At 39.0% G+C, this 14,719-nt stretch overlaps 1 protein-coding gene across 1 annotated transcript in view; it reads left to right on the top strand.

Annotated features, from left to right (window-relative positions):
- cacna2d3 (calcium channel, voltage dependent, alpha2/delta subunit 3) overlaps nt 1-9,824 on the top strand; it is a 30,182-nt gene extending 20,358 nt beyond the window's left edge. The window contains exons 16-39 of the mRNA XM_030778364.1: nt 258-329; nt 418-498; nt 642-716; nt 1,857-1,940; nt 2,248-2,319; nt 2,818-2,879; nt 2,962-3,029; nt 3,206-3,251; nt 3,453-3,550; nt 3,880-3,973; nt 4,193-4,288; nt 4,434-4,555; nt 5,886-5,963; nt 6,070-6,131; nt 6,340-6,384; nt 6,599-6,661; nt 6,958-7,028; nt 7,152-7,227; nt 7,509-7,549; nt 8,074-8,129; nt 8,251-8,371; nt 8,895-9,007; nt 9,443-9,525; nt 9,732-9,824. Coding sequence (XP_030634224.1) covers nt 258-329; nt 418-498; nt 642-716; nt 1,857-1,940; nt 2,248-2,319; nt 2,818-2,879; nt 2,962-3,029; nt 3,206-3,251; nt 3,453-3,550; nt 3,880-3,973; nt 4,193-4,288; nt 4,434-4,555; nt 5,886-5,963; nt 6,070-6,131; nt 6,340-6,384; nt 6,599-6,661; nt 6,958-7,028; nt 7,152-7,227; nt 7,509-7,549; nt 8,074-8,129; nt 8,251-8,371; nt 8,895-9,007; nt 9,443-9,525; nt 9,732-9,824 — 1,872 coding nt within the window. The remainder of the gene's footprint in view (nt 1-257; nt 330-417; nt 499-641; nt 717-1,856; nt 1,941-2,247; nt 2,320-2,817; nt 2,880-2,961; nt 3,030-3,205; nt 3,252-3,452; nt 3,551-3,879; nt 3,974-4,192; nt 4,289-4,433; nt 4,556-5,885; nt 5,964-6,069; nt 6,132-6,339; nt 6,385-6,598; nt 6,662-6,957; nt 7,029-7,151; nt 7,228-7,508; nt 7,550-8,073; nt 8,130-8,250; nt 8,372-8,894; nt 9,008-9,442; nt 9,526-9,731) is intronic.
- Nucleotides 9,825-14,719: the final 4,895 nt, after the last annotated feature.

The following is a 14,719-nucleotide window of genomic DNA, read 5'->3' as shown; positions in this document are numbered from 1 at the left end:
AACATCAGGTTACAGTAAATGTGACATTAAACGCTTCATTATAAGGAGATTCTGCTCCTGGATCCCGAGCAGAAATAAACTGTTGATACTTGAATATTAAAAACCGTGCAACTGTAGTAAATTTACATAATTTCCCCTTTATGATGAATCTCCCATTGATGAGTTCTTCTTTTCTCCTATCTGTCAAAGTCTCTTAGATGATAATAGTACAGTGTCAACTGAATATAGTCTTATGTGATCTTTTCTTCCGTCCTCAGCTTGGAGAAAGCGAAGGTCCGATCCCAATGACCACTGTGGCCATGCCCGTGTTCAGCACGAAGAACGAGACAGTGAGTGTTTTTTAAAGTCTTCACTGAGGGTATCTGTTAAAAGTGTGAAATTTTCATGTCTACTTACCCTACCTTTTTTTTTCTTTAGAGAAACCAAGGCATTCTTTTGGGAGTTGTGGGCACGGATGTCCCTGTCCAGGAACTTATGAAAACTATTCCAAAACATAAGGTAAATTTTGTACTTTCACAAGGATGGCCAATACACATGAAAATATCAGTGTGCATCAACGTGTCCTGTTTGCCTATAAAGTGGTTGAGATGTGAAATGTCATGTAATGATATTTCATAAAGATTTTTTTTTTTTATTTCCAGCTTGGTATACATGGATATGCATTTGCCATCACAAATAATGGTTATATCCTCACGCATCCAGACCTGAGGCCACTGGTAATGACCTTTAATGATGTTTTTACTTAATGACAGCACATCAAACACATACTCAACATTAGTCATTGACTTCTTGCTGTTATGACATCATAAAACTCTAAAAGACGCAATTATGGCTTTGTTACAAAATTTTAAATGGATAAAAATTGTCTCTCTGAAAGCTAAAAGTACAACTGAGGGCATAAACACGCACACACACACACACACTAAAAGAAAGAAAAAAAATATTGTGCTCTGAGCTTAATATCCTGAGCACAGATTAAAATATGTGCTGTCATGTGACACGGCTACATATGTGGCAGAAACATGCGGAGTGTGTGTTTTGCTTGTGAGAGCACTGGTCAGTGTATGAAACAATGGGATATGGTCTGTAATCCCAACCCTTTTCCTTTGATATATGCATGCAGGACTAAAGCCCATTCATGTGCCTGCCTAGGCTGAGCTTAAAACAGAGGTAACAAACCTTTCCAGAGACCTTCATCAAAAAAAAACATCCAGTCACCCTGTGTGTGACTGTGTGTGTCCGTGTTCTTCAGTGTCCCTGTAAACATGTGTGCGTGCGTGTGTGTGTGTTTTAATGTGCTGCTGTAATAGTGCGTGTTTGTTTCTGTGTACATCGCGCCAGTCTTCACTGGTCTACGCTGCCGATGTGTTAGACGTGTTAGGAGCGTGTGCTCTAAATGGACTCTGTGTGCTGAACACAGCTGGGCTTGTCTGAGACTGTGTTGTGTTGTGTTTGACTTCTGCTGGGCCATTTAAAGTGAGTTGTGCTAATATTCACAACATTTTAAGAGTGTTTTCAGTGACCTTAATTGAAATCAGCAATCCCAAATGTGTGGTCAAATAATCTGGACCTTACCTCAACAAATTCAAACGGAACGGCCAACACCTAACAGTTTTCGACCTTAGACCGAACTACCTTTTTGTACGTCACTGGAACCGATGGCTCTCGTAGTCCCATCAAACCTGCAGCTTTGTGGAAAAAAAAACAAGGGGGAAAAAAGCGCTGTAGTATTGCAGTGCACTCTGAAGCAGGTACAGTTTGTCCATGTTTCCATCATTTCCCCACTGTGACCCTCACTCTGCTGTAGGTCTTAGCGATACTCTGTCATACTGTATGCCGTGTGTTCTCTGCTGCAGTACCAGGAGGGTCAGAAGAGGAGGAAGCCAAACTACAGCAGTGTGGATCTGTCGGAGGTGGAGTGGGAGGACACAGAGGATGTTGTATGGTTACCTTCCATTCTAAACCAGCCCACACTACATACACATGCTTTACATTGTATTTTTTTTTTTTTAAACTCAGACACGTAGACATCACACGCAGTACGTCCCCAACCAATGGCTCACGTGTCTTAACGCACAACCGGCCGTTTTTGGCCAAAGTGATAAATTGTGAAGATAAATTGAGTGCCATTTACCTTTACTCAGAGTTTGTTTCTGTATAAAACTTTGACGTCTTAAGGGGTTTATGGCTTAAGTCTTTATCTGACGTCTTTATTTGGACCTGTACTGACGTGGTTTTACCTTTCAGCTGCGTAATGCCATGGTGAATAGGAAGACTGGCTCTTTCTCCATGGAGGTGAAGAAGACTGTGGATAAAGGAGTAAGGATTTTATCATGTTCTGGATCATGTTTAAAAATTTAAAAAGTTTGAAGGGGACCATTTTTGACCGGGGTAATACTAAATTCAGAATTATGGGATCAACTACCCTCAGGCATCACGCCATCTGGTGGTGGGAGATCTGTCACATTAATATTTTGAAATTTGTGTGATTGGTGCTGAATTAAATTCACTCCCTATTATCCAAATTCAAATTCTACACCCTATGTGGGAGGTGGGAGGTGGGAGGTGATCTATTCAAATTTATACTCATGGACTGAACTGGAATTTTATCCAAAATTCTGAACAGATTGCTATGTCATGAATTACATCATTATTATTTTCCATAAAATCACACTGACAAACAAAAACTATTTCATTTGTGTGTGTGTGTGTGTGTGTGTGTGTGTGTCTGTGAACGTGTGTGTGTGTACGTGTGTGTACGTGTGTGTGTGTGATGTAACATGTGGTCATATGGTGTCCTTGTTTTGTTTGCATTAGAAACGTGTTCTGAAGATGCATAATGACTATTATTACACTGATATCAAAGGAACCCCATTCAGGTAGGTGTAGTTTCTAAATTGTTCATTTACAGTGAGACGAGATGCTGAGAATTACAGTCAAGTCTTTTTATTTGTTTATCAGTGTTGGGGTGGCTTTGTCCAGAGGTCATGGGAAGCTGTTCTTCAAGGGAAACGTCTCAGTGGAAGCAGGTAAATTTACCTCATTCACTCACTCACTCACTCACTCACTCACTGACTCACTCTTTTGTTCATACACCCACTTATTTGCTCACTCACTTACTCACTCACTCACTCACTCACTCACTCACTTACTCACTCTCTCACTCACCTTGAATGAGGTCATCACTCGTATATACTTGTTCCAGGACTCCATGATCTTGAGCAGCCAGATGTGGCCCTTGCAGATGAATGGTAATGTGGTTTCACATGCTTATTGACTCAAACAGTGTATAGAGTGCCCGTGCCAGAGTGAATTATGTGGTGATTGTGTATGCCGGACAATATGTGAGGGTCCTGAGACCATGGTTTTGGAGCAATGTACTTTTGTTGAGGTAAAAAGAATGTTAGAGAATGAGTTAAGGAAATTCTGTTCTTTCACCATTTGGATTGCAGGACCTACTGTAACACGGATGAGTACCATGAGCATCGCTACCTCACCCAGATACAGGCCATCAAACTTTACCTCACCGGTCGCAAACCACACATCAAATGTCAGTGTAATCTCTCTCAAATACAAAGTGAATTTCAAACCACAGTATGATCTATATACTGTGTCATCTTTGTATGATTTCTCTCCTATGTTAGGAGAAAACTATGAATTTCACCGATCAGTCATAGTTTGGGCTTTTAATTCACGCCCTTTACTGCTGTGACGCAGTGCTTTCTTAGACACTGTTACATTTGTAAGATAAAATTTAAAAAAAAAAATCAAACTTGTATCTCTGTCAGTGTTTTCATTTATGACTTTATACAGTATGAGTAATTGGGGGAGCGTTTGGCAGGAGTTAAGCGGAGGCGTGTCTGTGCTGGATTGTTGCAGGCGACAGGGAGCTGGTAGAGCAGGTTCTGTTTGATGCTGTTGTGACTGCTCCTGTGGAGGCGTACTGGACTGGACTGGCTTTAAATAAGTCAGAGTAAGTGTGTCCCTCTCCTTACAGTCACGGTCATCGTCAGTTATAAAACGCCACAGTGGAGTAGTTACCACAATGCTCCTTTTGATCTCAGGATACGGTCAGTTATTTTGTCTAAACTGTGAGACTAATGCTTTCGCTTCAGCTCTTATCTGTCTTGTTTTATTCTGGGCAATTGATGATCTCATCATTTGAAAAACAGTATGTTTCCATCATTTACAGGAATTCAGATAAAGGCGTTGAGATTGCCTATCTAGGCACTCGCACTGGCCTGTCCAGAATCAACTTGTTTGTTGCCCCAGAACAACTAACCAATCAGTGAGTACAACCGAGAGTAATTGACCAATCCCAAAATCCAATTTTCTCCCATAATGTCCGGACAATGAATCTGTAAACATTGCAATCTGGGCAACAGCCAAAACAATGAAATGATCTGCTCTTCTTGTCTTTTGTGTGACTGAAGAGACTTCTTGACCGCTGAGGATAAAGAAGGAGTCTTCAATGCCGATCATTTTCCTCTGTGGTACAAAAGAGCAGCGGAGCAAGTCCCAGGAACCTTTGTTTACTCTATCCCATTCAGCTCGGGTAAGGCCCACTGAGAGAGAGTCAACAGACTGCGGATGAACTGAATTTCAGCTTTTGGATTTGAGGGTATTTGGCAGCTGTGATGGAAGACCCAACATTAGCTATTGAATTGTATGGTACATGGTTTCCCCTTTAAAACAGCGTACTTGCATCTGTCGTGATAGTCGATGTAATGTGAGACAGTTCATTTCAAGCTTAATTTTAAGTTTATACTCTGCTCAGAAAATAACAATTAACTATTTCTGGAGGGAAAATATATTATAATTTTTTTAAGAAGGTCATCAGTCACCTCATCAATTTGTGTTATCTTGACAATATTAAATGATAGTAAATCAAACTGTGACATTATTACACACAGACAGTTCCTTTTTCACTTTTTCAAATGTGAAATCCCACAAATTGTGCTTTTTTTTGTAGTATAACATTCGTTTAGTGCAACATAGAATTTTTAAGATGTTTAAAGATATGCAGTTGAATTTACCATTTTGCTAAATTCTGTGGTTAGTTCATTTAGCCTTATTGTGCAGTTTCTCTCAGGCATCCTGCTTATCTCTCCTCCTGTCGTGTGTAATTAATGTGCCCTACTTTCACTCTGCGCAGTGAGTTTGTGTGTGTGTGTGCGTGTGTGTGCGTGTGTGTGCGTGTGTGTGTGCGTGTGTGCGTGCAGGCGTGTATTTGTGTGTGTTTGTGTGTGTGTGTGTGTGTGTGTGTGTGTGTGTGCGTGCGTGTGCGCGCGCGCGTTTGTGTGTGCAGAGAGAGATAATTCCATTTTTTTTTAATCCATGAAATATTGTAATGTTCCAATATGCTGCTGACTCAACACACTTCCTCAGATCTCTCTGCTTTCTGTTTGTCTGAACTCAAATCAAAGTCTGTCTGATCCTTGTTGTGGCTCTGTGGGTTTCTTTTGGGTGCCTTTCTTCATCTCTCATGTATTTTTTTGGGTTAAAGACTCTATATCAATTGTTTGTACCTGGCGCCATCTAGTGGCTAGTAAGAAATGCAGCGGGGTATTCCAGAAAGCAGGTCTAATGAAAACTCAGAGTTAGTTAACTCAGAGTAATTAGTCAACCTCCCAACAGAAGAGCCAAAGGCTTCATTCTCCCAGAAAAACAAAGCCAAAAGGCTCTATCAGGAGCTTTACTACTTGCTCTGATTTAACTAACTCAGAGTTTTCACTGAACCTGCTTTTTGGAATATCCCCCAGGTGTATTGCATAGAACACATCTTGTAAATAGAGTGAGTTTGATGAAAATGTCTGTTGTTTTGCACATTGTGTGGCCTGTGTTTTATAGTAAAGTTTTGTGTAAGTGACGTGCACTTTTTTCAGGTGCTGACAATAAAAGTGTGGTTTTAGCCAGCACTGCTATACAGCTGCAAGATGACAGAAAGTCTCCAATTGTTGCAGGTACTACTCCCTCTCTTTTTAGTGGCAAAACTTTCTCTTGTTACAGTGAAATGAGATTGTTACTTATTGTCATATGCTTTGTTTTGTTTTGTTTTTTAAATAACAGCTGTAGGAATTCAAATGAAACTGGATTTCTTTCAAAGAAAATTTTGGACTGCAAGCCGACAGGTAACACCCATCACAAAAGCATCCACCATAGACTCACAGAGAGAGAGAGAGAGAGAGAGAGAGAGAGAGAGAGATTTGTTTATATTATACGTTACAGCATTAATAAATTCAGCAACACAAAAATGATTGGCTGCACACAGTTTGATACAAATAAATGCATAAATGCATATATGACTCAGCTGTTTGTTTACTGATGTTTCCTGTGCAGTGTGCTGCTTTAGATGGGAAATGCACCATCAGCTGCGATAATGAGGTAAAAATCTCAAAGACCTGTTTCAATCTTAACAGGTCATTTCATTTGTCATGCATGGTAGACTCTTACTGTCCAGTGGCTCTCTTCCACATCGTTGTTTCTATTTCTTGGTTCTTCAGAGTGCCCTTTGTGATCTTCTCACTGTTTCCTCTTTTTCTGTTGTTGTTTTTCATTTTTACATCTCCAATTGCCATCTTGCCTCTTCCCTTTTCAGGATATTAAGTGCTACCTCATAGACAATAATGGCTTCATTCTAGTCTCAGAGGACTACTCACAGGTAAATGCTTCACAGTTCAGAGCATGTCAGTGCTGACCAGTTGTTCAGTTGTTGTGAAAAGTTCAAATGAGTGGAAAGTGTCAATGAGTCAGTGTCAGTATTCAATATCAGAATCTCTGGGGTGTATGTCAATAAATAAATCTTTGTATTATTTTAATGCATTAGCTGGATGAGTAGATTTACTGATCTACAAAGACAAGTCAGTTATGGTTTCTTTTATTTCTCTAAATCACATCATATGCCCCCCCCCCCCCCCCCCAACCCCACCACGTCCGCCCCTGCCGCCACCTCTAAAGACGGGACACTTCTTTGGAGAGGTAGAGGGAGCTGTAATGAACAAACTGCTTCTTATGGGCTCCTTTAAGAGGTGAGTGGATCTCTCTCTCTCTCGCACACACATACACACACACCTTAATTGTCTTTCACCCTCATGTTATCTTTTTATTATGCAACACACACATAATGTTAGTGTCTGTTTGTTCTGTTTTAGGATCACACTGTATGACTATCAGGCTCTGTGTAAGGAGTATGCAGGAAGCAGTGACAGTGCACACTCTCTACTGGATGTAAGTGAAGCATCACAAAAACGACAGGGTTTCGATCTTTTATCTCTACGACCGAGGGGCAATGGCTGATCCTCTGTGAAAGGGGCTTTCTTATTATCATTTAGTATGTGTTTCATTTCTCTGTAAATCCACTCTCCCGTGACATCGTTTCTCATAAAGAAAGAGACAATTTCACTATTACCGCACATACTATTAACCTTTCACTTTTACTACATACTCTCTAGACCTGTTACTGTTCTAACATATTACATTATTGTCTCCTCTCTCTCTCTCTTTTTCAGCCCTTTTCTGCTGTGAAATGGCTCCTGACTGAAATTGTCATGTGAGACAAACAGTTCAAATTACTTTTTGTGGTTTTCATCGGTGACCCTCATTGTTACAGCCATTGCACTGTAGATATTGTGACAAGGATTAACATGACACAACTCCAAGGACGTATTGGTCCCGGTAGGGTTTTTTGTGTGTCTATAAAGTTTCGGCAAAACCTCTCTCCTAACCAAACTAGAAACTAAAAGGACTACTACACCAACCAGTTTCTTTCACCAATCAATGCTTTGATCCAGTGAAAGCACCTGATCTTTTGGAAATGGGTTTATTACTCTATGATATAAGTGCTATGTCTCAAAAATCTTAAGTACAAATAAATACCACATTTTTAATGCATTTTTACTTCATTCATTTAATGTGAATAATGCGATTCTTATCAGTAATGAATAAAAAAGATAGGGAGGAAGTAACAAATTACTTTTTAGAAGATTTGGTACAATTTGAAACCAGTGCCATTGTATATTCTGCATTTTGGGAAGATGTGGACTGTCTCTAATACTATCTGTCTACTTGTTGCAGTTTCCTGTTGGAATTTAATCTATACAGTTGGTGGAATTTTGATCTTACAGTCAAAGGTGTGGTTGGCTTTTCTCAGAGAGAGCATATACTTAACAAGTCTGTATCTATCTCTACATGCATTGTCTAGGCCTTTTTATGTACACTCAAAAGACTCTAACACTGGCCTTGTATTTGTAGCCCAGAGAGCCCAGAGAGGAAGGACCATGATGGTGCCGTGTGACACTGTTTACCAGGCCTTTGTCTCAGAGCGGACCATAAAAGAGACAACTGGAAACATTGACTGTGAGGGGTGCATGAGGTGTGTTAAAAATAATATTTAGAATTCTCTGTGGCAGAGGTTTGAGGTATGTGTGAATTTAGCTAAGTGTTGCATCTGGTAAGTGACAAGAACATGTGTAAGCAGTTTACCTCTAACCACAGTTTCTACCGTGGAATATGTGTAGAGTTTGGTGTGTGGAGTGAGATATGAGATATGTGTTCACTTAACTGTGTGTGAGTCAAATGTGAAGGTTGTTTGAGGTAAGCCAAAAATTAACAGAAAACACAGGCTACATTGTCACTATCTTGCTGTTACGTCAAGAGCAATGGAATTCAGGTACAAAGTAGACATGACAATATTTTGGAAAGTGGTGATAAGATCTGTTTATTTTGAATAGGTTTTAAGGACCTTAATTGCATGACAGCTATACATTCATTTCCCTAGCTGGGCTGTAAAAAAACGTCAAACCTTCGAAACCTTGTATCAGAACGTGCGAGGGAAGAAGATTTGAAACTTCAGTGTTCCCTTTGTGGTGCTCTCACTACGTCTGTCTCCTTTGCAGAACTTTTGTCATTCAACAAATTCCAAGCAGCAACCTCTTCATGGTTGTAGTCGACAACAACTGTGACTGCAGCTCTGCTCCCCCTGTCAGCATGGAGCCCATTGAGATCATGTATATCCTTCACAGTCTGTGGATACTGAATCAAGATTCACTTTAAAGTCTATGAATACTGAATCAGGATTCACTTTTAAAGTTTATGAATACAGAAGCAGGATTCACTTTAAAGTGTATGAATACTGGATCAGGATTTGAATTAAAGTCTAAATACTGAATCAGGTATTGCTTTGCTTTAAAATCTATGAACACTTTCAATTTTAAGTAAAATGAATATGTTTTGTAGCAAATTTAAGTTTTTCTGATTTAAATCACACACATCAAGTAAAAACTGCAGTACTTTGACTTTTGAGAGTCTGTAGTATCAGGGCTTCTTGAACTGCTGTAAGGTTAACAGCGTTCTGTAATGTTGAATGCACATTTGTGAGACTTCTCAGGCAAAATGTAATCTCTAATCAAGAGTCTTCTAATCAAGAGCCTTAACCTCTGTGCACACAACGAGTCTTTGAAATGTGAAAGACTGAAGTTTCAGAAGGACAGAAAGCGGCCAGATTCTTGTCACCCATTTCACCCTGAGGTGCAGTTTAATTGTATATGTGAGTGAGTGCATGTGTGTGTGCGTGTGTGTGTGTGTGTGTGTGTGTGTGCGCGCGCGTGTGTGTGTGTGTGTGAGTGTGTGTAGGGGTGATGCAGGGGGGTGGGGGTGGGGATAGCTGTGAATTAAAGGTGCATGCCTAACCTCTTCCTGTGTCTGAACATTCTGTTCATTCTGACTCTTTGCAGGAGAATGCTGTGGAGTGTGGGAGAGCATTAAGTCTCTCTCCTCACTTAACGACAGCACTGCTTCCCCTGCTGACTCTTCTGATGTGCAGGTGACCCCAGACTGGCCACCAAAGAGTGCAGCGCTGAAACCTCTCTAAAGTCATTAGTCAGAAAACACCTCACTAATGCCAAATGGGACAAATCACTCACAATGCAGCTGGTTAGAGAAGATCTGGCAAAATCAGAGACCACCAATCACAACAAACTACTCCATGTTTGAGTAATACTATGGCTTAATGACACACCTGTATGTCTGAGATACTTTAGCAACAGGTGAACTGTTTTGCAAACAAATGGGGGCATGAAACAGACGCCTTCGCTACTTATGGTTAGTCACGTGACCTAGAGTTATTTGGTCCTTTTCACACTATGGGGTATGTCTATGACATAAATCAAAACCAAGACGAAGAAAGAAATTCCATTGTCTTTGTTTTTAAAGAAGTTATTTCATAAACACAAAGAAAATGCATGTCAAGGCTGAAGAATATTTTATAGTTTCTGTCAATAATTCTGTCATACATGCACATTCAGATACCTGAGATCTGGCTCTGTACTGATGTTTACGTGCACTGGCCTGCTTTAAGAAATCTCTGTCGAAATTTTATTTGTGCGCTTAAGTGCTTAGCTGGCTCCCTTTCAAGCGAAGTTACTTCATGTAAATAAAAACATATTTTCCATCAGCTGTCTGATATCATAATAGAATATTGTCTTTTTTCCTTTGTTTTGCTTCATATAGCTATGATGTGATATATCTATGATATAATAATATCGTTATTATTAAACACTCTGGGGTTGTTAACCTTTCTATAGTCAGCTGGCTAGAGGAAGGCTTTAGCCAGTATTTCTGCTGAAAAGCCAGTGATTAAGTAGTGAAAGCATTTTTCAGTTATGAAATAATAATTTACCAAACTGTGGAGATAGGTATGGACTAAAATTCACTTTTCATCAAATCATCAAAATGTGCAAAAGATTTACACCAAGAAACACAAAGCAAACGGTTCTGTGATTTTCAGGGTGTGCTGAAGAGAAGTATACTCTCTATAGTTACACTGTGATGGAAGGCAAACACATAATTAAATGTTTCATCAGCATACCATATGTCACAGTGTATGCTATCTTTATACAAAGAGAGTGAGTCTACTACTAGATCAAACCACAGTACTCTAAAGTAGTAATGGAGAATGTCTTTGTCAACAAAGACAAGATAAAAACAGTCTGGTCAATATTGTTTGTCTTGCGAAAATGTATATATGAAATCACCTCAGAGAGATTGACTATATCATGAAGTCTGCAGAAGACTGTAGATCATTTCTGTCTCCGCAGAGTCATCTGCTCTGTCAGGGATGGAGCAGTATATGTGATTCGCAGCACACTGAAAGTCAGAGGGAAACGCAAAAAGTTAGTAATAGGAAAAACAAGCACAGCTGAATACTAACATCAGAACTGATCTCCTAGTTATGATAATATAAGTTGCAGAGGCTATCATCTCTCGGAAAGTTGTTTACATGATGGTCAACTTGACTCTGCATAAATAAACGCATGTGTTCCACAACTTAATTATTCATGGCTCGAAATAACCCACTGTGGTCACTACACATGAGCACAAGCTGACTTGCACTCACCGCACAAATACAGTTTTAATTTAGTACAACATGAGAGACACTCACTGTATCTTCAGTGTCTTGCTCTGCATCTCCTGTTTCTTTGACTTCTCCAACAATGTCTGAAAAAACACCAGATATTGAAAATGAAAACCTCAACATCCAGTCAGGCCTCTGTTCACACACACACACATCCCGTGACAAAATATTGTAAAATGTAATGTTTGTTGTGCTGTTGTGTAGAGCAACAATTAAACTTTTGTCTCTTTCTTTGGCTGACCAAATATTAGTGACTCTAGACTGGACTAAAAAGAGACTGTCTGTACTGTCTCTTACCTGAGGGCTGACAGCTGGATGGTGCGGTATGGGCCAGAGGGTAAGACCCAGCGGTGCCTGAAACAGGCTAACAAACAGAGAGATCTGTATTAAAACTGCTCGCTGTATTGCACTGTGTATCACTCAGCTTTACTGTTCCATCTCTGTCCTTCTTTACTGTAGCCTCTTAGAATTCCCATATAAATACTTACTGTATCTACTGAACGGGTAACAGCTGCCATTTTTGTATCATTTCCTACAAAATCAAGGGAAATGATGTAGTTGGTGTTAATCACCCAAAGATTTCCAAACTTCTGTAGATGAATATTTAACATTTTATTTAATGGTTAGAATGTAGAATACCAAGGCTCTGTGTTAATACTACGTGTCATGCACGATACACCCTCTAAGGTCTAGGTGGACAACTGTTTTCCTTTACCTATACAGAACACAATTTTTCTATAATTAAAATTGTGGAACTCACTGGAAAAACTGCAAAGACAGCCAACCATTAACCCAGCCAGGAGCAGGCCAATACCAGTGCCTACAACCATTACCGTGGAAGGTCTCGGCAGCACTACAAGAGAAGTCAGTAGGTGTCAGAAATAGGACTTTAAGTGAAATATATATACCGTGAATGTGAAAGTCCTTTCATTTGGGTGGACTTTATACCTGAAATGTCTTATTAGAAAATGATAGTGGAGAAACGCTTATACAATCAAATGGTCAATTTCCTTTGCCAAGAAAATTACAAGAAACTCACAATATGAACATGTACATTAATTAGTTCACTTACACCTCTCGTCATTAGGAGAAAGATTGTAGTCTTTAGTTGAAACTGGAGGGAAAAAGTGAAGCAAACATTTTAAAAACTTTAACCACAATGGAAGCAAACTGAAAAACTGAATTTAAATCGGACCGAACACTCTTTGTCCAGTTACAAAATACCAAAGATTGTAAAATATAAAATATAAAATATAAAATATTTTTTTCTGTAAAATACCTGGCACAGGCAGCCTCTAACATACCCACTGAACATTAACACTATCAGCCTCTAACATAAACACCAAACATTAACACTATCAGCCTCTAACATACCCACTGAACATTAACACTATCAGCCTCTAACATACCCACTGAATATTAACACTATCAGCCTCTAATATACCCACTGAATATTAACACTATCAGCCTCTAACATAAACACCAAACATTAACACTATCAGCCTCTAATCATACTCACTGAATATTAACACTATCAGCCTCTAACACACCCACTGAACATTAACACTATCAACCTCTAACATAAACACCAAACATTAACACTATCAGCCTCTAACATACCCACTGAATATTAACACTTTCAGACTCTAACACACCCACTGAACATTAACACTATCAGCCTTTAACATAAACACCAAAGCTTAACACTATCAGCCTCTAATATACCCACTGTATATTAACACTATCAGACTCTCTCTCACTTACTGCATTTTTGCACTTTCTTGAATTTTTCCAAATTGAAAGCCATGATAAACAAGTTCTATAGTGGCCTTTTACCCTTCATTTTCCATTATCTGTGTGATAACTGTAATGTGATTTTATGGATCAGACTGTGCTAACAGAGGAACTCACATGCTGGGTCAGTGGTGAACTGTGTGGAGGTCAACCCTGAAGGGAAACAGGATTAGGTTACAGCAAATTAAACTGATCAACTTTTGCTCCTTCAGATCATTACTTAACATTTAAACTGTATGTAAATCAAATGTGTCTTTCACACATGGGCTTTCATTTGCACTTTTTATAATATACATTACCATGATCTGTTGAATTTATTGTTGTGTCAGTTGGCAGAACGGAACCTGTGGTTGGTGCTGCAGAGGGGACACAATGAAATGGCATTTAACCCAAGTTTCTCAGTAAAGACATACCAATACATTTATTTTTACGGCACTTCTTTCTTTAAGTTTCCTTAAGGCTGTGATTTAACAGTGATACTGTTATGATTATACAGTATTAATGCACAGTACACTGGTGAAATTGAACTACCAAAACCCCAGCACAGCATTACAGTTAGGCTAGTATAATCCTATCATGTGACAGAACTTCAGAAAGACAAGAGAAAACCACTTATTTAAAGATCATCTGAAGTATTCCTTAAGGTCAAAGATCAGCAAACACAATTAGTTTCTTTGAACATCTTACAGATAACTCAGGACTATGTACTTTATCTCTCATGACTTGTGGCTTTTGCTGGGATATTCCAAATGACCAACTGACTGACAAAAATGATCTAAAAGGTAACTTACAGTTTTTGTGTGATGTTGCAGGGATGTAATGTGGGGTTATTGCTAAAAATTGAACATCCAAATTAATTATTTTGCTTTCTCCAAATCAGCAAACAAGTCTTTTTGTTATTAGGAGAAATGCTGTGGTCTCAAGTTGACCACGGTAAGAGCAAACCGAAAAATAATTGGAAATCATCGGAGTGATTCCAAAATATCAAAGATTGTTATATGATTATAATTAAACTGTGGTCAAAACTCTCAGAGGAGCACTAGGGTTTCATGCTAGATGTATGAATTGTGTTGGTTTCAGTATCTTGGGAAGAACCAGATGTTCTGTCTGGAACTACAGTTAAAGAAATCACAAAAAGCAAAAACAAACCCAAGAGTAAAAGCATGTCAACTTTAAAGAGAAAAGAAATCTTGTGAGAGGTGAAATGGAGACAAAAATTAAGCATTTTCAAGAATTAACTGAAAGTAAAATAACTGCAATATTCTATTATAATAGAGGAACTCACATGCTGGGGCAGTGGTGAACTGTGTAGAAGTCAACACTGAAGGGAAACAGGATTAGGTTACAGCAAATTAAACTGATCAGCTTTTTCTCCTTCAGATCATTACTTAACATTTAAATTGCATGAAAATCAAACGTGTCTTTCTCATGTAGGACAATAACTTGCTTTAATTTGCACTTTTAATAAATACATTACCATGGTCTGTTGAAGTTATTGTTGTATCAGTAGACAGA

The sequence above is a fragment of the Chanos chanos genome, chromosome 6 (genome assembly GCF_902362185.1).
Source record: "Chanos chanos chromosome 6, fChaCha1.1, whole genome shotgun sequence".
Taxonomy (NCBI): Eukaryota; Metazoa; Chordata; class Actinopteri; order Gonorynchiformes; family Chanidae; genus Chanos; species Chanos chanos.
This window is presented reverse-complemented; position numbering and strand designations above follow the sequence as displayed.